The sequence below is a fragment of the Piliocolobus tephrosceles genome, chromosome 9 (assembly GCF_002776525.5).
Source record: "Piliocolobus tephrosceles isolate RC106 chromosome 9, ASM277652v3, whole genome shotgun sequence".
NCBI lineage: Eukaryota > Metazoa > Chordata > Mammalia > Primates > Cercopithecidae > Piliocolobus > Piliocolobus tephrosceles.
The window spans coordinates 117781958-117805434 of record NC_045442.1 but is presented as its reverse complement, the minus strand read 5'-3'; the positions used below and the strand labels follow the sequence as shown (position 1 = coordinate 117805434).

Below are 23477 nucleotides of genomic sequence, written 5' to 3'. Positions count from 1 at the left end.
AGCAGTTGCCTTCAGTCCTCTGTGTCTATAATGATCATTTTTCCTTTGCTTGCTGTGTTTCTGCCTTGTATGCTTTGGGTGAAATCTTGTTTTTATACTTTCATATGCAATTCAATGACCCCACATCTTTTCTCGGAATCTATTTTTGATCCCAGTCAGAATTAATTGCTTCCTTCTCCATGCGCCTATGAGTAAACCTTTGTTAGTGTATTTACTGTTTTTTACTATTATTAGAGTTATGTGCATATTTATCTCTTCCTGGTGGGCAAAGGCTGTTTTACCTTTGCATGCCAAGTCTCGTGCCGTGCATCTAGAGGTTTTGAGGAGAAAGCACAGGAGCACAAGGTCTGGATTCCATTCCTGGATTATAATAATCAATTATGTGACCATTGGCAAGTCTTTTAATCTGCTTGAGCCTTAGAATCCTCATTGGTAAAACAGAGGCAGTGATACTTGGCTCACCGGGATGCACTGAGAATTCAACAAGGTGACCTCTGGGAACGCCTGGCATCATACTTTATACACAGCAGGTGATCAGTCAGTGTTTGAGAAATTATTAGTGTTTTGAGTTGAATGTTTCTCTTCTGTGTTTATGAAGGGACAGTAGACAATGATCGGATGCTTTCCGTTTAAGAACGTTAGGAGTTAACATTGGTTGAATGTGCACTGTGCTCCAGTAACTGTTCAAAGCACATCGTCCATTTCTTAGTTTACTTATTTGAGTTGATGTTTGTGAGGTTCTGGAACAACCTCATCACATAGTAACTGTTCATTGAAATAAAAAATAGCATCCTCATTACATAGTAGATGGTGCCGTTACTCCTATTCTGTAGGTGAGGCTACTGAGGCATGCAGGGGTTAAGCAAGCTGTTGAAGAGCTGTTTAATAGTATGTGGCAAGGATTTGAACCCAGATAACCTTCACTCTCAACCATTACCCTATAGCTGCCTCATGGTCATGTTTCCTTGACTCTTAAATCTTGCAGCTGATTCTCATTCATTTTTAGGAAGATGAGGCTTCCGTTTTTCATTAAATGGTCGTGAACCATACGTGCATAAAATGCGCATTTGCTGGTTTGCTAGAAACATAGCTGAGAACCTGGAATATAGATGAGGCACTAATTTTATTACACTGACATTTCTGAATGTTTTGGGAGTTCACAGTAGTTGAGGTTAGACATTGTAAATGAGCTGGGCAAATGGGTTGGGGACTCTAATGGAGACCTACCACTTTCACTAAGCCTCGTTAGAAAATTACAGCATTTATGAAGATTCTTATTTGGATTCGTCACTCACGTGTATATTTTTTCTGACCAACAGACTGGCCATTGTTCATGCCTTGTTTTAATGTAAATATGTCCATAAGAATTAACTTTAAGTGAACAATAATGATAATTGTGTGATAAATTGATGTAATTTGAGTTCCTGCTTTTGCTGAGCTCTTAACTTCTTGTGGGGGGAGAAATAATTGCTGTTATTAATGAAAAATCAAAGGTGAAACAACAGTGAAATTTCGTAACAGGTGTTCTTCCTTTTTTACTTTTCTTAGGGGTTGAGGAATGATTTGAAAGCAGCCTTGGACAAGATTGATCAGCAGTACCTCAATGAAATCGTCGGTGGTCAGGAGCCTGGAGAGGAAGACACACAGAATGATCTGAAAGTTCATGAGGAAAACACCACAATTGAAGAGTTAGAGGTAATCTCTATACCAAGCCCAGCACATCCTGGCACCCTTCTTTCCTCTGGAGCAGATGCTGAGTCAGGCAGATTGTAGAGTGCATAGCACACTGTCATCTTTGGTCTTTGTGTATTTACTCCCCGCTTTTATTTATTTACTCCCCGTTTTCTCATCCTCCACTCACATTCCCCTACTTCCTGCCTTCAAAAGGAACCCATTCTAATATGTTGGATGCACATCCTTCTGTTTGTTGGTGCTCTTGTGACCTGCAGTGTTTTGTGAGCATGTATTTTTGACTTACAGAAATGATGTTATGTGGGACATTCTTTATTCTTTTTTTTACTTGTCTTTCTTTCATTTAGCGCTATGTTTTTAAGAGCCATCCTTGATGCTGTATGTGCATTGAATCCTTTGCTTTTAATTGCTACATAGGATTCCATGTGTTATGCCATTCACTGCATTTGACTTTTTGTTCTCCAGCAATGATGGACAGCGAGATTGTTCCCAGCTCCCTCCTACCACAGACAGCTTTCTGATGAACAGTCTTGTGCATAACCACCATGGCCTAACAAAATGGGATTGTGGGATTTATATATGTATATTTAACTTGGCTAAGTACTGCCAAGTTGCTCTCTGGAATGGCTGTCCTAGTCTACACGCAGCAGTGTGAGGGCCTCGTGTCTTTCCAGCCCTGCCAACACTTGGCAATATCTTGCTGTCCCATTTTTTTTTTGCCACAGTGCTGCTTGTGGAGTGTTAATGTATAATCTTAATTAAAAAGCAATTTTGTATCATGTAAATATCTAGCATGTAAAATAAATATGGGTTAAAGTTCTTAATGCTTAAGGAAACATAAACTGTTATTTTTATGTTTCCTTTAATTCCTGGCTCTTGCACGTGTAGCTGTCCCTCTGAATGAGATCATAGTTGAGGAAGATGTCATTTTAATCTCCTCCTTCCTCCAATACCTGTCTATGGTCCCTAAATTTTACTAAAATAATTGGTATGGGCAACCAGTTGTGTGCTTTTTTCCCCCCATTGGTGTATTTATTTATTTATTTTTAAAAAACAGCTTTATTGAGATATTGACATACCATACAATTGACCAATGTAACATATACAAATCAGTGGTTTTTAGTGTATTCACATGATGGTGCAACCATCATCACAATCTAATTTTAGAATATTTTTGTTCCCCCACCCAAAAAGAAATCTCACATTCATTACCACCTTGTGACTTTTCATTAAAAGATAACATGCTCTCCAAGTTTAAGTGGCAAATCCATGTTTTTTGTTTTTGATTTCTTATCTAGAAATTCCATCAGGTTTTTAAGTAAAAATTGAACCGCATGTGTGACCAACAGCCATGTTTAGACTGGTGTTGGTAATATATATGTGTAGTTGTTGCTCTGTATTAATGAACAGAAGCATGTTTGTTTTTCTTCAGGCGCTGGGAGAGTCCTTAGGGAAAGGCGATGATCATAAAGACATGGACATCATCACCAAATTCCTCAAGGTGCGTGTCTTAGGCCAGGGGAGGAGGATGCCTTGGATCCTTATGAACTATTCTTATATTTTTGGATTACCAGGGGTTAAAGGCTGGAAGGGGAAAACCTCAATACACATTTCTCGCACATACATGATGTTTATGATATCGCTATGCACTAGATATAGCAGTTAGAGAAAATGCATATTTACTTGTGGCGCTTTTTTTTTTTTTTTTTTTTTTAAAAAACAGAGTCTCGCTCTTGTCTCCCAAGCTGGAGTGCAATGGCGTAATCTCAGCTCACTGCAACCTCCACTTCCCAGGTTCAAGTGATTCTCCTGCCTCATTCGCCTGAGTAGCTGGGATTACAGGCGCGCACCACCACGCTCGGCTAATTTTTGTATTTCTAGTAGAGACGGGGTTTCACCATGTTGGCCAGGCTGGTCTTGAACTCCTGACCTCAGGAGATCCACCTACCTCAGCCTCCCAAAGTGCTGGGATTACAGGTGTGAGCCACTGTGCCTGGCCTACTTTTCTTGTGGCATGTTTTTTAAAGCTGGCTCATTAATGTAAATACATAGAAAAGAATCACAACAGCAGAATTAATAAGAAGTTGGTAGAGTTTCTTATTTTTTTCTTGAGACAGAATCTTGCTGTGTTGCCCAGGCTGGAATGCAGTGGCACAATCTCGGCTTGCTGCAACCACTGCTTCCCGGATTCAAGCAATTCTCCTGCCTCAGCCTCCCGAATAGCATGCCACCACACCTGACTAATTTTTGTATGTATATATATATAAATTTTTCAGTAGAGACAGGGTTTCACCCTATTGGCCAGACTGGTCTTGAACTCCTGACCACAAATGATCTCCCTGCCTTGGCCTCCCAAAGTCCTGGGATTACAGGTGTGAACCACAGTGTCCAGCTGACTTTCTTATTTTTTTTAGATAACCCAAGGAAGAAGAGGGTTCTATCTTTTTTTTTTTTTTTTTTTTTTTTTTGCGAAAGGGTCTTTCTCTGGTGCCCAGGCTGGGGTGCAGTGGTGTCATCATAACTCGCTGTAACCTTGAAATCCTGGGCTCATCAGCCTCCCGAGTAGTAGGGCATGTACCACCACGCCCAGCTAATTGTTTAGTTTTTTTTGTAACCTTTCAGAGAGTGTTCATTTGTTCATTTCTACAGATAACTGCCTGTTTTTGCTATGACTTGCTGATTCCAACTTTCTTCTCAACATTTCTCTCTTCAGTGGTCTAGGTAGAGTGTGAACAAATCCCAGATATTTTAATGTTTATTCACAAACTGTGTTCAGACCAAGAGATTTGCATGCAAGGAATGCTTTTTCTTGTATGTACAGTTTAGATACAACATATTAGTCATCAAGATTCTGAATATATTGAGGATATGGCATGGAACTAGATAGGGTGTAGGAACTAGTATGAACTAGAATTTCCTCTTTGAATGATGGCCTCTTCTTTTATAGGATATGCATAGATGATGTGCCTAGAGGAAAACATCCTCATCAGGCTTCTCTGCTTGCTACTTCCAGAAAGGGTGCCCTTTATACAGTTAAACCCGAGGGGCATGAGGTAGTTCTCTAGGGGTGGGAATGCTGGGTCTTGGCTTCTTTATTTCTGTTTCTCTTTCTCCTTCCTCTCCTTTAGTCAGGTGCTTGAGTGGTTTTTAAACTTAATCGTGGTCTGTACAGCATATGTAGAAAGTCCAGTTTTTTTGTAACTTGTAACTTGTTGAATTTTATGTATGTAATACAAATACAAATACAAGTTTATTTCCTGTCAAATAGTTAACTATGAAACTTGATAGTTCTTTTTTGAGGGAAGCATATTACCTTGAGCTGGGAATAGATGTAGACTAGGGAAATTAGTGACTTGCCAAAGGTACTACTTCAAAGCATTATCATGACGAATAAGCAGAACTAGCTTATTAATTCTATATTATTTGGTGGCGTTTTAGTCAAGACATTTACTTTAAGGATGATTGTATTCTGTCTTTGTGTGCTAGAGAGCATTTAAATTTACTGAACCACTGGGTGGCATTGTAGTCTAAATTTACCCGTCCTTTCAACAGTTTCTTCTTGGCGTTTGGGCTAAAGAATTGAATGGCAGAGAAGATTATGTGAAACGCAGTGTGCAGGGTAAACTGAACAGTGCGACCCAGAAACAGACCGAGTCCTACCTCAGACCACTTTTCAGAAAGCTACGGAAAAGGGTGAGGTTTCTTGGAAAATACTTTAACTGACTTAAAAAATACAGTGTAAATTTAGAATAAATGCAGTCTGTTTTTTCACTATACATAGTAGCTTCCAAAATTTCTTCTTCTTATTTTTTGTTTCAGAATCTTCCTGCTGATATTAAAGAATCAATAACGGATATTATTAAATTCATGTTGCAGAGAGAATATGTGAAGGTACATTCCCATGCTGTTCTTTGAAATTGTTAAGAGTATATCTAGGTTATGTACATAATATAATGTTCATTTGAGACAGGAGGATTTTACATAGTAGATTTAAGAATAAATATGTGATGAGTTAGTAGTAAAAAGCATTTTATTTTCTATTGTATTTGCCAGCTTTACTGTTAGGCATTGAATAACAAACCTGACTAAGAAAATACAGACCTCATCTGTATGCTCTTAGTCATTTTTAAAGTAGGCTTAAAGGTTCTTCGGAGCATGAACTGTATATAGGCAGTGTTCATTTTATGAATGGGATTGAATTTCAAAGTTTTGTAAATGGCTGATTATGTCTTGAAACAGATTTTCCCGTAAAAACAACGTTGTATAGATGAGTTTCCCAGGATGGTTATAAAAGCCCCTTGAATCTGTAATATAGCTGAAGTGTTGTACTGATGGTACAGTGGAATTTAACCCCTCTTTGTAATTGTTTCTATGGGGAAATGGTTCAAGCAAGGCTTCCAGGACTCATCTCTCCCATTTCAGTGCTGCAGACCCGTGCAGGGGAAGACTCTCCTCCCTCGCCCCAGTGTCTATTCTCCAGAATGGGCTCTGGGAGGTGGCGGTGAGAGGAAGCGTGCTGTTGTCCAGGGCTCCCTGAGGTAGAGTTTAGAAAGGGGTGAGAGGAGGACTATCAGTTGCTACAGGGGAACAAGAAGAGAAGGGCCCAATGCACCAGTAGTGGAGATGAGGAAAGGACAGAGTTTGAGGGAGGCTTCTTGTGGCTGTGCCTCCCAAGACACTAGGAGTAGAGCATTTCAGTGCAGCAACCCCACTGACAGGAGCGGTAGGGAACTCGGAATGACATTGCTTATTCAGTGCTGTATCTGTATACTCACGTAACAAGGGACTTCTGGCATTCCCGAGTGACCGGATGATTTACTTGATTAGAGCCTTAGTCTATTGAGGTTCCTGCAGTGATTTTACTCTTTTTAAGAGACAGCCAGTTTTCTTAAAATATATTTGCCTTACAGTTATAAATTTCTTCTTAGTTTCTGTCAGTTGCATGATTCTTACTAAGGATGGTTGCACTGGCGTGGATGGATAAGGTCACTGTCACTGCAGGAAGAATGCACATCACTGCCTGCTAGAATGGATGCCTCTCCTCTTACTGCCTTTCCTTGTGATCACATATCAGAACTGAGTGCAAGTGCAAGCTTATTTCATACAAACTACAGAAAGAACCAAGAAGCTTTAATAACCTGTTTAGACAGTTTCTTTGGAATTTGGGGGAAACTAAATATTGAAATTTTTATCAGTTAAGATCCAATGTTAAAATTTATACACATGAAAATTAGTGATTAAAATGTACATATGCCCTTTTAAAATTAAGCTTTATAAAATCTGTTGAGCAGAGCAAGTTCAAATTTATCTTTAGGGTAGAAAATGATCTTCCAGCTACCCTGTCTGTAGTATCTGATTAAAAAAAATATCAACTCTGCCTATCAATCTCATAGGTGTCTGATTTTTTTAAATTAAAATCTCCTTGAGGCCTGGCTTTATAAGCTTCTCTTAAACCTGGAGGTCTTTTAGAATTTATTTGCTTTCTGTTTTTCTCGTTCTTCCTCACAGCTAGCCAGCTTGGTTAGGAAAAAGAGCCATTTGTCTTCATTGGTTTCTATCTTCATTTTTTGGGGCTTTTCTTTAAAGGTTCTTGGCAGGTGGGGGGCAAAGTGGAGCGATCTCATCCTTCAGCTATTCGACTGGAGCGCCACTGTTTCCTCTCTGTTTACACATCTGTTATAGACCCTGTGTGGTGGTCCCCACATACCGAGCCCCCACTGCCTTCGGGGAGCCACGATGCTGTGTAGGGAGTGGATATTGTATAGGGTTGGATGATGAAAAACTACTTAGCCCCTGTCTTCTACGTGACCCCCTATGGAGAAGACTGGGTCTAAAGGAGACCGAAACTAGAATTTTCATCAGTGCATCGAAGTGTCTACTTGGTAATTCCAGATCTGAGATGTATTAATTTCCAGCACACAAAGGCTGCAAAGGAATGCTTGCCTTTTTTTTTTACTCGCAACCTAGCTTTGGTTTCTGTTTTTCCATGGACATTGGTGGTCTGGGGCAGGGCAGTCTGTTACCCTATATTTTAATCTGTTTTGTTAGAATAACAGTAATGGTAATATTTTCGATGTGCCCAAAAGGTGGATGAAAATTACATCATAAAGGGCTGTGAAATACTTTCAATAAGAATTTGAGCCAATGCATTTCTGCCTTTCTGATTCCTTCTTACACTTTCCTTTCAGGCAAATGATGCTTATCTTCAGATGGCCATTGGAAATGCGCCTTGGCCCATCGGCGTCACTATGGTTGGTATCCATGCTAGAACTGGCAGAGAAAAGATTTTTTCCAAGCATGTTGCACATGTTTTAAATGATGAAACTCAGCGGAAATATATTCAGGTAAGCAGTGTGGAGGGTCGGGAATTGCCCTGGAAGTGAATATTCTCTGATTCTCAAAACTCTAAGTCTAGAAAGCAGGCAGAGAATTACAGCAAATAGAACACAGCTTGATAGGATGGAAGTCCCCTCTTGATAAGCAGTGACGTTGAAGCCACCTTCACTGAAAAAGTAAAAACCTTTCAACTTTCATATATGTTGGAAGACATGGTGAAGTATTGTGCTTTAATTACCTTAGCACTGAAATAAAACTATTGCAGTTTGCTTTTTAAAAAAAAAAAAAAAAAAAAAAGACATGTATTAGCAAGTAAAAGTTGAGCTCATCAGGGAAATTTGGGAGTATACTGAAGAGCAACAAACTTAGAGTATTTTACAGTAAATCCTGCTTTGTTGCTTTCAAGGTAAATCTAACATCTGCTGGGTTCAAAATGTATGGAGAGTAAAGACTTGGCTTTAATGCCTGTAGCATATAACGACACTTCTCTAGTCATGTGAATAGGTCTGAAGTGCTGATGGGTTGTTTTCTTCAAGTTATACATGCTTCACATAAACTTGTTGGTACTGTTGTTGGGCAAACTTTTCTCCTTAGTGGGAAGAAAATCAACTATAATGTAGTGTTTGCCAAATTGTCATAAATCCCAGATTGTGTCTGTAAAATGACTTGCTGGGTGATAGTTCTAAAACTTGACAATGATACTCCGGAAGTTTACTTAAAATTTGAAGTTCACTTAAAATGCATAAAGTGCTTTCAGATTTTGTGCCAGAGAACAGTCATTACCATATTCATGAATTATCTTTTTGTTTTTATTTCACTTCCAAGTGCTGAATGTTAACTTGTGTCATCTTTATGCCTTAGTCACATATAATAGCTTTTGAAAGTATGATTTCAATCAGACTCCCTCATGAGAACTGTATACTTTACAGAGTTCAAATATACTTCTGGAAATTCAAACACATTTCCATTTTTTAATAACCACTAGTGAGTGTATTAAAGGCAGAAGCTTTTAGTTGAAAAAAAAAAAAAAGTTGCTTAGCTTGAACAATAGCAAACAGGTTCCAAAGATTCAATTTGCTAATTGTGTTCATCTATACTGTGGCCAAAGGTATAGTGTATAAAAGTTCATATGATTAAATCATTTGCCTGAAAGAGAACATTTCTTATAAACAGTGATGTGATTTTCACCTCCCCAAAGAGTAATTTTTTTTTTTAAGTATACCTAGCATTTATTCAAGAATTCTGGTTTATTTTGGAAGCTATGTAATGACCTGTCCTTACTCCATTTTTCTTGCTTTTTATGTGTTCTCTTCCCATTAAAAGAACATTCTTCTTTTGCCCACTAGGTGATTAGAGAAAATTGGTGAGCATACTGTATCTGAAATTTAGCAAGGGGTTTGATGTAGACCCAGTGATATTCTTGTGGATAGGGCAAATAGCTCACTGAGAGAGGGAAGCCAAGGAGCATTAAATGGTTGGACTCATAGCTCACTGAGAGAGGGAAGCCAAGGAGCATTAAATAATGGACTCATGTCTCTTAGGGTAGATGCTAGAGATGTATGTCAGGGGTCTTAGGACCTCAGTGCTGTCCTGTTGAAACTTTTAATGACTGGCTTGGATGACTGTACCGAAGGATGGGTTTATCAGGTTTGCAGACAACAAGAAACTAGAAGAGATAGAGTATATGTTAAGATGGAGAAGAAACTGCTATTCCAGAAGTTCTTGACAGACTAGAGAGAAGGGAAGAGTCTAAAAATACAGTGTTTAGGAAGGAAGGATTAGCATTAAGAAAATTGGATCCATATACCCATTTGCTTAAGCTTATAATTTGGGCAGTGGATATAAAGGAGAGTTAGAGCCTGAACACGGTGGCTCACACCTGTAATCCCAGCACTCCGAGAAGCTGTGGTGGAAAGACTGCCTGAGGCCAGGAGTTTAAGACCAGCGTGGCAACATAGTGAGACCCCGTTTCTACAAAAAATAAAAACTAGCCAGGCATGGTTGTGTGTGCCTGTAGTCCTTGCTACTCGGGAGGTTGAGGCAGGAGGATCTCTTCAGCCTGGGAGTTCAAGGTTGCAGTGAGTTGTGATTGCATCACTTCTCTTCAGCATCAGTGGCAGAGCAAGACCCTGTCAAAAAAGAAAAAAAAGAGAGAATATAGTGGACTAAATTTAGTGTAATAAAATTGGTAGTATGATATGGCCACCTAATAACTTAGTGTAGGTTCTCCAGGGCAAGAACATAGTTCAGTGTTGTACCCCTAGAATCTAGAACAGTATCTGACTCATGGTGGGTGCTCAATAAATATTTGCTAATTGAATGAATTCATGATACAGCAAGAGTGGTGATAATAATTGTTCTTTTTCTAGTCCTTGGGAAAGGAGACTCTTGGTGAGAATCTGGGCAGGAGTTCTAGATAAGCGGTCCCTGACATCTTTGGCACCAGGGACTGGTTTCATGGAAGACAGTTTTTCCACGGATCGGGGAGGTCAGGGGGATGGTTTCAGGATGAAACTGTTCCATCTCAGATCATCAGGCGTTAGTTAGGAGCATGCAACCTGGATCTCTCACATGAGCTGTTCACAGTAGGGTTTGCGCTCCTGTGAGAATCTGATGCCACATGGATCTGACAGGAGGCAGAGCTCAGGTGCTAATTCTCTTGCCTGCTGCTGTGTGGCCCATTTCCTGACTGGCCACAGACTAGTGCCGGCCTGCGGCCCAGGGATTGGGGACTTCTGGCTATAGAAAATGGCAGAACTTTCTGATGGAAGAGGATTAAACTTGTTTTATGAAACTGGACAGATTTTTAGTCAGTGTAAGACAAAGCTTTTTCAGAAAACATTTTTATTTTGAAATAATTATAGACTCACAAGAAGTTGCAAAAAATAGTAAAAAGCTTTTTAATAGGCAGAATTGTCCCAAGGTAGGAGATAGAGGAAGACACCCACCTCTTGATGTCTGGGGGCGTAAACCATTGCCCTTTTTGGGCCTTCGGGCCAGATTCCTCTCATTCTGTTCTGCCATTTTCCCTAGAGGCCATTGCTTAAACCTCAAGTTTCAACTCATTTGCCCAAGAGTGGCTAAGATAATGAGTGAGCTGAGAGTTAAAGAAATCTCTGCCTCTGTCTGTCTTCCACTTTCCTACTCCTTATGTAGGTGCAACTAGAAGCCGCATTTCATTTTCCTCTCAACTGTGCTGTAAGAGAAATGAATGATGCCGAAGCGATAATGAGTGTCAGTAATGCTTGGCCTCTCTGTTGATGAAGTCACTTGAGCTCATTGTTACCTTGTAGGAATATGGTCCCAGTGTTGCTGGATCTTCCATTTATTTTTTTAATGAGAAGCAAAATCTTGGTTTTTGGAAAAAAAAAAATCACTCTCCTATTTTTAAATGTTGGCATCAGCTAAAAAAAAAATTAACTTTGTGTAAGTCTAAACAGAATGCCAGTTTGTGATCTGTGTCTTAAACCCATAGTGTAACTCAAGCAGAAAATGTGGCCACCCTATGTTAGAGTTTTGTACAATTCTTGGTTGCAGTTTACTGAGTGATTTACTAAGCTGTCTAAAGAATCTTCCTCTTGTTACTTTGGTATCTGAAAGAGATTAATTTGAATTCTCCTAGAAAAAAGACAATTTATTATGTGAAATTTAAGTCAAGGGTTGGCAAAATTTTTCTTAAAGGATCAGATAGTAAATATCTTGGGCTTTGTACTTCTTGCCATCTCTAACTACTCACCCATGCAGCTAAGGCACAAAAGCAGCCGATGGCTGTGTTCCAGTAAAACTATGTAGAAAAGAGGCAAATGGACTGAGAACCACAGTTTGCTGCCTAGTAAATGTATGAACCCTAAACCTTTTTACATTAAGATATTTGCTGAGGAGGCAATTAGGAAAATCATTTAATATTATTTCTTTTCAAAATGCGGTATAAAATGCCTCAACAAACATTGTAGTGCTTGAAGTCTACTAACCTTAATGGCATAGCCCAATAATTCTTGATAACATGTCATATATGTCAAGCTATAAAACAAGATCTGGAGTTAGAGCTTTTCCAGCAGGTTCCTTCATGCCTGTTGCCAGCCTGAATCCTCCTCCTCTTATCAGAAGTAAGCATTATTCTAACATGTACTATTATTGGTTAGTTTTGCTTGTTTTTGGACATCATGTAAATGGAAACTTGTAATGTGTGAGATAATTTTTTTATTTAGAAATACTGGTGAAAAATATGTTTTAGGAAATATGATAGAAAATAATTCAAGGGGCTGTTTCACTGGAACATAGATTTCATCTTTTGGTGTTATGCAAACCTTTATGGAACTTAAACAATGAAAGTTATTTAAAGTACTCTATTTGTCACAAAAATTAAATATACCACAGGGAGGGTTCTCTCTAGGCAGATCAAAGGAAAGTTCTATAGCTTATTAGCTTGCTTCAAGTCTAGGGTTAGATAGAAATTGGTGGTAGTAGCTTTAAGCCCTTTGTTCATTCTTCCAAATAGAGATGTAACCGCCGGCCCAGACTTTGGGTAAAGCTTCTTTTATATAGATTATCGGAAGCTCTTGATTATTTAGAGACTTTAAAATTCAGTCATTCCCAGATAGCTCTTGAAGAAGTTCACATCTTGGGCATTCTTTATTTGTCAAAAATAAGGGAAGGAAGGTAGACAGGAGAAAAAGATGAGGTGAAATGCATGTCAAAGAGCTGTTGCCCTACCAGAGCCACTCTTATCATTGCTCACTGTGTTCCCACCAAACGTGACTTTTACCAGTGACACTGATAGGCACCCTTGCCCTAGGGCTTCTGACTGGAGCAGACGATGAGAGGGACTAGAAGGCATTTTGTTGGTTGGAGAAGAATGAGTTTAGGGTATTGATTTTCCCGACATCCTCCCTGGAGGGGCCCCTAGGGTGACTGCATCCCTCTGCCCGAGGCTGTCGCTTCTCTTGGGTGGCTGTCTCCATACAGCTACCCTCCCTAGGTTCCAGTGGCCACTCTCCTCGTTTGCTTTCAGAACTCGGGCTAGCCACAGCGTCCCAGGATTGCCAGCTCTAGGACGCTGTACTGTGTCTTGTTGGTCCTAAGTCCAGCCCACTCCTTTGTAACATCCTCGAAACTACTATCATCACATTATCCAGGTCTACTGCTGGCATCCTCCTCAACATGCGTAGATGAATTGATCTGTGCATTGTGTGACAGGTTCCTTTGGAGGTTAGAAGATTAAGGAATAATAATCTTCTAAATAATTTCTGTTAAGCTTTTGCTATTACAAAAGGTAAATATCCTATAATATTATTCCCTGGCAAGTTGTTTTCAGTAAGCTTAAGTTTATACAGTTCCTAGTAAAGACATCATTCCAATATTTTATGTCAGTTATTTCAATCCATATTTCAGGTTTTGGCATATTTCATCTATACTAGCATTTGCCAAATGTATTTGTCCATGGAACGTTTGTGAGTTTGTAATGTGTTCACGTATTACCAAAACTGGTACAACAGAAACATTCATTACTGCAATAAGCGATCACAGCTTGATCTGTATGTTGCACTCAGTATCATAGCTGTTGGTAAACGCTCCCATGCCTTAGTGCTCTAATATATGCCACAGACTTGTGGGTCAAGTGGCTTCATGCCACAGCCTGGCATTCTGGGCTATGATAAGCTGTTTCCTAAAGGCGAGTTGTTGCATGTTGACAGCCGTCTACCTCCTTAATCTTCCTGGCATGTTAAAAGGGTACATTTTTCGAGAAGAATACTGCTAGTATTTATGTTTTACATAGTAATACCTTTTAATGTTACAGAACACTAGTGTGTTTTGGAAACAGATTTGGGGAAATGCTGATCTAACCTGGGCCATGCTGCTTTCTAGCTAGCAGCTTAGTTGATGGTAAAGAGGCATGTTACTGTAGGGTATTAAATCTTAAATTTCTCAACCACATCGTTGGAAGAAAAGCCAGACCAGTCTCTATTGTGAAAGCCTGTTACGCACATAAATGAAATCTTCCCTCAAATTAATCATTTGGAGTACATTTTTACTTAATTTTTGAGTTGTTATTTGTAATTTGGTGTTAACTTTCTGTGAAATGAACCTCTGCACTGGAAACTTGTTCTCGTATAGAAAACAAAAATACAGAGAAGTAAAAAACAAGAGCAGCAGAGTCTGTTTCTTACCGTAAACTATGTGGGCAGTTTGAGTTAGTCCCAAGCTATCTGTTTGCTTTAGTTTTTTGGTAAGTCCTCCAGATACTGAAGTTTTTGTATATTTAATACTTACAGTGGGCTTCTTATTAGAACCAACACGCAGTTGCCCTTATCTGCTATCATCCCAAGTGGCTGGACCCAGATCAGTAACTTAAAAGTCTAGAATGAGTTGTTTGGATGAATTCAATTTTAACAATATATTTGTGTGAAAAGAGTTCCCATAGGCCAGGTACGGTGGCTCACACCTGTAATCCCAGCACTTTGGGAGGCTGAGGTGGGTGGATCACGAGATCAGGAGATCAAGACCATCCTGGCTAACACGGTGAAACCTCGTCTCTACTAAAAAAAGAAAATACAAAAAAATTAGCTGGGCATGGTGGCGGCGCCTGTAGTCCCAGCTACTTGGGAGGCTGAGGCAGGAGAATGGCGTGAACCTGGAAGGCGGAGGTTGCAGTGAGCCAAGATCGCGCCACTGCACTCCAGCCTGGGCGACAGAGCAAGACTCTGTCCCAAAAAAAGAAGGAGAAAAAAAAGAGTTCCCATAGACAGTATTTGAAGTATTGACCTTTTAATGCATTACTACAGATGTTAGTTGAAATGATAGAAATGTACTTAGTACACATTTTTTGAACATCATATTTCAGGTCAAAAGAGCATTCCTGTAGTATGAAGTTAGGATTAATTTTTAACTTAAGTATTGCATATTAATTTATTACTCTATTAGAACGTTTGCAGTTTATGACAGAATTTTAAATAGCTGGGTGGAAAATGTCACTCATCTTATTTTTATATTCCTCACGTTCTTAGGATGCACCACTAAATGGATCTGTGCTTTCCTCTTTAAGTCTTTGTCTCATAGTGCAGACTAACGAAAGGTACAGAAATAATTGATTTAACAGAATGTCTTTATACTTAAATATAAAGATTACTTGTAAACAAAATATCTTCCTCAAGTTCTAATGATATATTAAAGAGGCAAACCAAGGCAAATAATTGTAATTTTTAGTTTGGTTTGGTTTAAATAGTTTTTGTTTTCTGCAATAATAACAAAAATTGCTCATCTTTTTAGTGGATGCAGGTTCATTGTTTTAATGGTTTATTGATTTCTCTGGCTATAAAGGACTTTCATTATCCAGGATATATCTTATATCATGCTATGATTAACCAAACTGTATCTGTATCTGATATTTGTATATCATATCTGGAACATTCTATATTACTTCCATTTAGACTTACAAATTGTGACATACATAAAATTTACCAGCTTAATCATTTTTATGTACAGTTCACCAATTAGACATTTATTTATTTATTTATTTGAGACAGGGTCTTATTCTATCACCCAGGCTGGAATGCAGTGGCATGATCTTGGCTCACTGCAACTTCCATCCCCTAGGTTCAAACACTTATCATGCCTCAGCCTCCTGAGTAGCTGGGCATGTGCCACCATGCCTGGCTAATTTTTTTATATTTTTGTAGGAACAGGTTTTTGCCATGTTGGCCAGGCTGATATTGAACTCCTGACCTCAAGTGATCCGCCTGCCTTGGCCTCCCAGAGTGCTGGGATTACAGGCGTGAGCCACTGCACCTGGCCTCACCAATTAGACTTTTAAATGCAGAACATTTTCCTATAAATATAATGATATTTGAAAAATGAATATAGCTAAATATTGTGTGGGAGGCAATCATTAAGGAACCAATCAGTTCCCACTGTAGAAACTAGAAAAGCTCGGGACATGGGGGATATTAGGCACTTCTCAAAGGCCAGGCCATGGGAGAAGGCTGAAAAGAGGGAGTGGTTTTAAATTAGGATAAGTAGTCCAGAGGTTCCCTGCCCAAGTAGAGCTCCCAGCCCTCCTCCTACTCTAGCAGAAAATTGGGTTGCTTTTGGATGGATAGGTACTGCTCAGGAAGGGTAAGATGCCATACTGAAAACAGGAAAATTAAGTGGAAGTATGTAATATTGACAAATGACACCTTTAATTCCTGGTTTCCTCTGATGCGGGCAGCCAGGCTTTTACCCCTCAGTAAGTTGGAGGATTCTGCTCTGTGAAACTGACCCAAGAGAAAGGATCTAAGTTACTAACACTTAAGTGTTCCTTCAATGAAAAAACCAGCTTGCTGCCCTGTCATCTGAAAATGCAGTCCTATGGGCAAGCCCCACCCATTCAGAGAGTTTTTCCATTCAGCTCTGTAGTGCGTTACTCATCAGCATGGATGTTCACCTAAGATCCATCAGACATTTGGAGAAATTCCCCAACATGAAAACAGAGAACAAAACACACACACAGAAGAAAAGACCTTCAGAGAAACAGAATTATAGAGAACAGAAAAAAAACTTCAGTGAGAATAATTAATATCCTTAGAGGCCAAGCGTGGTGGCTCATGCCTGTAATCCCACCACTTTGGGAGGCTGAGGTGGGAGGAGTGCTTGAGACCAGGAGTTCTAGACCAGCCTGGGCAAAATAGTGAGATCACTTCTCTACAAAAAATAAAAAAGTTAGTGGGGCATGGTGGTGCGTGCCTCTAGTCTCAGCTATTCGGGAGTCTGAGGTAGGAGGATTGCTTAGGCTACAAAAAAAAGTCTGAGAATCAAAACGAACTCTTAAAAATTAGCAAAAAATTTTATCAGCAAAAATTTAATAATTAGTGGCTTAGAAGACAAAGTTGAGGAAATATGAAAAGCAGAAAAGATAAGAAAATGAGAGTCAATCTATAAGGTTTGTAGCCATTCCAACAGAAATGGGAAGATAGGAAATAAAGAATTAATGCAAGAAAATGTCCCAGATCTGAAGGACATGAGTTTGTAGAATGAAAAGAATTCACTTAACACAGAGCAAATGAATAGAAAGAGTTCACGTCAAGGCACAAAAGAATGCAGTGTTGGAAGGCCAAGGCTAAAGTGAAGACTTCAAAGACTTCAGAGAAAAAGTCACTTACAAAGGTGCAGGAATTAAAATACTATCATATTTCTCACTAATAGCACTGGAAGCTAGAAGACAGTAGAGCAGTATCTTTGCAATAGCTAGGGAAATAATGTCCAACTCAGAATTCTCTCTCTCTCTTTTTTTTTTTTTTTTGAGATGGAGTCTCACTCTGTCACCGGGCTGGAGTGCAGTGGCATGATCTCGGCGCACTGCAACCTCTGCTTCCCAAGTTCAAGAGATTCTCCTGCCTTAGCCTCCCAAGTAGCTGGGATTACAGGCGCTCACCACCACGCCCAGCTAATTTTTGTTATTTTTAGTAGAGATGGGGTTTCACCATGTTGGCCAGGATGGTCTTGATCTCTTGACCTTGTGATCTGTCCACCTTGGCCTCCCAAAGTGCTAGGATTACAGGCGTGAGCCACCGCGCCTGGCTCTCTTCCTTTCTGAACCATCAAGTGAAGGGTAAGTACAGGCTAATGACATCTGCCATGCACACATTCTCTGCAGTCATTATCGTCACAGCTGACACTTATGTAGTGCTTACTCTCCGCTTCCCTTCAGCACTTTACAGCAACAATATGAGATGGACACTAGCGTTTCCCTGTTTTGTAAATGGGGAAGCAGGCGTCGAGAAGTGAGTTCTCAAGGTCACACGGCTAGTCAGTGGTAGAATTGGGATTGGAATGTGGGCAGTCTTGACTCTACCTGAGGATGGCCTCCACCCAAACGAAAAGATCCAAGAGCTGAGATGAAGCACAGAGCAAGGCGAGAGGAATCCCCAGGCTGGAGGTGCGGGGATGTCATGCTCCAGGATGGTAGCAGTACAGGTGGGTCCAGGTTAGAGTAGAGGGACGAAGGACTCCAGGAGGAAATGGAAGAGCTTATATTCCCTGGTGTGTCTGATCAGGTACCGAGTGATGTTTGGGCATGCGAGGGTTGGAGAATGGATTAGAAAAGCAGAACAAAAAGAGGAAAAAAACATGGAAGGAGAGGTCATCATCGTCATATGTTATGTGGGTTTGCTTTGAACGATATTTGTGTAGCCTTTATTAAAAACAAAAAACCTGAATATTGATTTCACTAAGAATTGTGGTTTGGGGAGGATGGGGGAGGAAGTGCTTTTTAGGCGTGTGCGTGCATATGTGAGGCCAGTGGACAATGGTGTAATAGTGAGATCCTCGGCTTCATAGTATGAAGTCAGGAGATATCAGTAGTATTTGAGATGGAAAAACCAAGCACTGTCAGTATAGTATTTAGAAATATGGCAATAAATACCAGAGGAAACACTTAAAAGGTTTGAAAAGGGTTGCCTCTAGAGAGCTGGAATTAGGATTTGGAAAGAGTGAGGTAGGGGACTGCTATTATTCGATGCAAGAATTGTGTGATTTATTTATTTTTTCTCGAACAACATACACACAAAACCTGGAATTATCCTTGACTTTTTTCTTCCTATCACAACCCATATCCGATCCATGTCAAAGCTTGTTGGTTCTAGATTCAAAGTATGTCTGGAGCCTGACCCCTTCTCACCACCTTCCCTGCTGCGACTGGGTCCAGCCACCACTTCTCATCTGGATTATTCTAGTGTCTTCTCTCTGGTCCCTGAGCTTCTCTTACTGCCCCTCTCCAGTTTCTCAGCAGCAGTCCCCAGACTGATCCCGTCCACATATAGTCAGATTGTGTTGCTCTCTTGTTCAGAGCCCCGCAGTGGCTTCCTAGTTCACCAAGTCCAAGCCAAAGTCCTTCAGGGTGCCCCACACGTCCACATACCCTACTTCTCTGCTTTATGTTCTCCAAAGCACTTGGCATCGTTGAAATTCTTTTTTTATGAATTAATTTTGTTTCTCGCCTGTCTCCCCTTACCACAGTTCAATCGCAGGAGGGTGGGATTTTTTCTGACTTCTTCGCTGCTGTATTTCCAGAGCCTAGAACAGCCTAGAATAGTAGGCACTGAATAAACATTTGTTAGATAAGGGTATTGCCTTTATAAAAATAAAAAGCCAGTTAAAAATACCACGAGTTTTTAAGCCATTTGCCATAAGCTAAGCTAAGCAGCTCATTGTTTTACTGGCTTAAGCAACCATAAGCAGTTTGAAACTGAAATCTTGAGGGTCTCATTGAAAAGATTTGTTTCCATTTGGAAAATAACCATATGCTGTCCTGAGATTACACACCTATCTCTGCCATGCACTCTCGAACTTGTTTACAGAAATTTATCATAGTGCTCTGTGGTAACTACTTATGACTAGAACGATTGATTTTCACAACCTTTGGCAGCTAAGATTTCAAGGAGAACACTAGTATATGTTTTTAAACCATAGAATCTGCTTAGTGAGTATAAATAGGCATCACACATGTCTTCTGTAAGGAGCACACACCTAAGATTCTAATTCTTCTAACATGGGGAAAACCACCTCCAAGGCAAACCATCAGTTTGCCTTCTGCTTGCTCATAACAATCCTTGCCATGCTTTGCTGCTGAGTGCAGCTATTTGTATTTCATCAGGGTGTTCTCTTGCCTGACTTTGCCCTTCTTCTCACCTATGCCTTCAGGAACCTTAAGATGCCAAATTAGTGCTATCACCTGTATTTCCATGGCTACCAATCACAGTTCTGCAGACACATGATTAGAATTCGTAGCAGGAGAAGCTGGACTATGTGACGGAATGGTCTTTATCCCAAAGCGGATACCTGATTACACAGGGAACAACAATAACAACAGCAAACAACAAAAGAGCAAAGTGAATTACGTGTGCAACAGCCCTTCTTGTGAATCAGTTAAAAGATAACCTCCCTCCACACCCCTAATTCCTAAATCTCATAATATGGGCAATCCTTGAATCCACCAAGGACTTTAAATACTTCACAGTCCTGTTTCTTTGATGTGGAATCTGTTAGATTATGGCTCCATTCATAGAAGTATGTCAGTTGTCCCTTAATATCCCCAGGGATTGGTTCCAGGACCCTGCAGATACCAAAATCTGGGTGCTCAAGTCCCTGATAGAAAATGACGTAGTATTTGCATATAATCTATGCACATCCTCCTGTATACTTTAAATCATCTCTAGATTACTTACAATACCTAACACAATGTAAATGCTATTTAAATATTATTATATGATATTTATTTGTATTATTTTTAATTCTTTTTTTGTTGCCGTTTTTTTCCGAATATTTTTTAGCCAGGGTTGGTTGAATCCGTGGACACATAACACATGGATACTGACTATGATTAATATTTGTGTTGTCTGCTTACTATGGGACCAACGAGATTTTGCAGGGATTTTTGTGTTGTTGTTTGTTTTGGTGATTTTACTGAGCTTAACAGGTGTTAAGTTACATTGAGTAAGACCTTTGGCAAAGTCTTTCCTTGTAAGCAAGGAAATGTGTGTGTTAATGGATGGCACAGTGAATAGGATTCATTGCTGGTTACAGACTCTTCCCAAGATCATTTTGGAGAGAGCTCGATCGCGGCGTGTCTCAGGTCTCTGCCCTTGCCCTGGCCTGTTTGTACAGGGTATTGAATATTTGGATAATGACTTAGAGGACATGTTTACTGAGTGGTGGATGAGAAAGCCAAGAAGAATAACTAAAGCTAACTGACCAAGGATTTTAAAAGATCACAGACCGAAGCATGAGTTGAAAGAGACAGGATGAAATTGAATAGTGACAGTTGTTGTCATCAGCTTAAAAAAATCACTGGAGAACTGGCCAAACTGCTGTAGAGACAGAAAGTACTTGAATTTTGTGAGATCAGTGGGAATTAGGTGTGTGTCTGTAAAAACAGCCAAGGGTCTTGGTTACAGTTGCCAAGATACACAACAAAAGTAGTGCAGTCACTGCTTCTAGTGAATCCTGCAAGAATGGCCAGGTCACACTTGGAATGTTGCACTCAGTTTTTACTGACATAATTAAAATGGTTTTATTGTGTAATATTTGGTGCATACAAAAGAATACATGTAAAACACGAGTTATGAAATAAGTAATAAAATGAATGTCTAAAAGCCTTATTCCCTTTTTAAGAACTAGAACATTCTGAAAACCATTGAAACAGTATTTTCCTTCCATATTCCAGAAGTAACCGCTACCTTGCACTTAAGTTTGTCATTTCCTTTCTTGTTGAAAAACGGTTCTACCATGTTACGTGTGTATTTCTAAGCAATACATTTTTTACTTGTTTTTGAATTTTATGAAAAGGATGTCACTGAAGGTAGTAACACTTCATGCCCCTTGCTTTTTACTTTCAACATTGCTTCTAAGATTCATATGCATCGGCCTTTCCCAACCAGAGCCCCTCATCTTGACAACAGAACACAGAAAATAACTTGAGTGTATTTTCTGAGTCCTCCAAACATAATACATAAATAGTCTTTCAAATTTTAGATGCATAAGGGAGAAGTTATCTCATTACATACAATGGATGCCTTAGGCTGGGCAGTTAGAGCTTAATTCTCTATTGGAATCTGGTTGAGACTGGCCAAATTGTTACATGTAGCTAGAGTTAATTCGTTTTTACTGCTGTAAGATAGCCCATTTGTGAGCATACTAAAGTATTTTTCATATGCCCTTCTATGGACGGAAATTTGAGTTTCCAGTTTTTCGGTTTTGTTACTATGAACAGTTCTCTGATGAACATTCTTGTGCAGATCTGCAGGTGCACAGGAAAAATTTCTCTAGGCGTACATCTGAGTGAAATTGCTTTGGTCTGCTGTGCTTTAATGGGGACATTGACAAACTGATGTGAGTTCAGAGGAAGGCAGTTAAGAATAATTTAACCATGTCATAACCAACTTGTTTTCCTTATTTTCTTAGGGATTGAAGAGGTTAATGACCATTTGCCAGAAACACTTTCCTACAGACCCATCCAAATGTGTGGAGTACAATGCACTGTGAGATCTGTGCATGGTATGTTAATAACAGTAAGAAACGTACAGAAGCAGACTGTGGACTTCTGGAATTACCAACAGGAATGAGGAAAGAAGAAAACTGGAGTTTCCAATCTCTGAGTTCTACTTGATGTAACTCTTGATTGGTTTTAAGAACTGTGTTGGCCTTCGTTTCATATCTGACTGCAAGCTGATTTTTCTTTCTTGCTTTCATTTTAATTAGTCCAAAATTACGTTTTAAAGACTTTTCCTCACAATTTAAATCTGTAGACAACAGAAGGGGGTTTAAAATGACCTTTTTTTCAGTTGACCTGAAAGTTGTGGTTAGATGATTAAAAAGAAACATTTGAGGATGGACTTAATTATTTCAGTAAAATACAATAATTTGCATATTGTCTTTTGTGTAATATTTATATAAAATATTTTTATATATTTCAAAAACATGGGACCATTGAATGAAACTTTATAGTCCTTAAATGTTGCTGAACTTTTGCTGTCTTGCAATAGAATTTGAATGTAAATATTATTACTGGTATAATTTGAATTTTTTTTTTTTTTAATACTTTACGTTCTAGGGTACATGTGCACAACGTGCAAGTTTGTTACATATGTATACATGTGCCATGTTGGTGTGCTGCACCCATTAACTCGTCATTTACATTAGGTATATCTCCTAATGCTATCCCTCCTCCCCCTCCCACAATAGGACCTGGTGTGTGATGATCCCCTTCCTGTGTCCAAGTGATCTCATTGTTCAATTCCCACCTGTGAGTGAGAACATGTGGTATTTGGTTTTCTGTTCTTGCAGTAGTTTGCTGAGAATGATGGTTTCTGACTGCATCCATGTCCCTGCATCCATCGTCCCTACAAGAACTCATCCTTTTTTATGGCTGCATAGTATTCCATGGTGTATATGTGCCGCATTTTCTTAATCCAGTCTGTCACTGATGGACATTTGGGTTGATTCCAAGTCTTTGCTATTGTGAATAGTGCCACAATAAACATAGGTGTGCATGTGTCTTTATAGGAGCATGACTTATAATCCTTTGGGTATATCCCCAGTAGTGGGATGGCTGGGTCAAATGGTATGTCTAGTTTTACATCCTTGAGGAATTGCCACACTGTCTTCCACAATGATTGAACGAGTTTACAGTCCTACCAACAGTGTAAAAGTGTTCCTATTTCTCCACATCCTCTCCAGCACCTGTTGTTTCCTGATTTTTTAATGGTTGCCATTCTAACTGGTGTGAGATGGTATCTCATTGTGGTTTTGATTTGCATTTCTCTGATGGCGAGTGGTGATGAGCATTTTTTCATGTGTCTGTTGACTGTATGAATGTCTTCTTTTGAGAAGTGTCTATTCATATCCTTTGCCCACTTTTTGATATGTTTGTTTTTTTCTTGTAAATTTGTTTGAGTTCTTTATAGGTTCTGGATATT

The 23477-nt window shown here is 39.5% G+C and overlaps 1 protein-coding gene across 1 annotated transcript in view; it reads left to right on the top strand.

The window, feature by feature from the left end:
* PRPF18 (pre-mRNA processing factor 18) overlaps positions 1-22563 on the top strand; it is a 44158-nt gene extending 21595 nt beyond the window's left edge. The window contains exons 5-10 of the mRNA XM_023223107.1: positions 1549-1695; positions 3125-3193; positions 5245-5385; positions 5512-5583; positions 7881-8036; positions 21964-22563. Of these exons, the coding sequence (XP_023078875.1) occupies positions 1549-1695; positions 3125-3193; positions 5245-5385; positions 5512-5583; positions 7881-8036; positions 21964-22044 (666 nt within the window). The 3' untranslated portion in view covers positions 22045-22563. The remainder of the gene's footprint in view (positions 1-1548; positions 1696-3124; positions 3194-5244; positions 5386-5511; positions 5584-7880; positions 8037-21963) is intronic.
* The last annotated feature ends 914 nt before the right edge of the window (positions 22564-23477 follow it).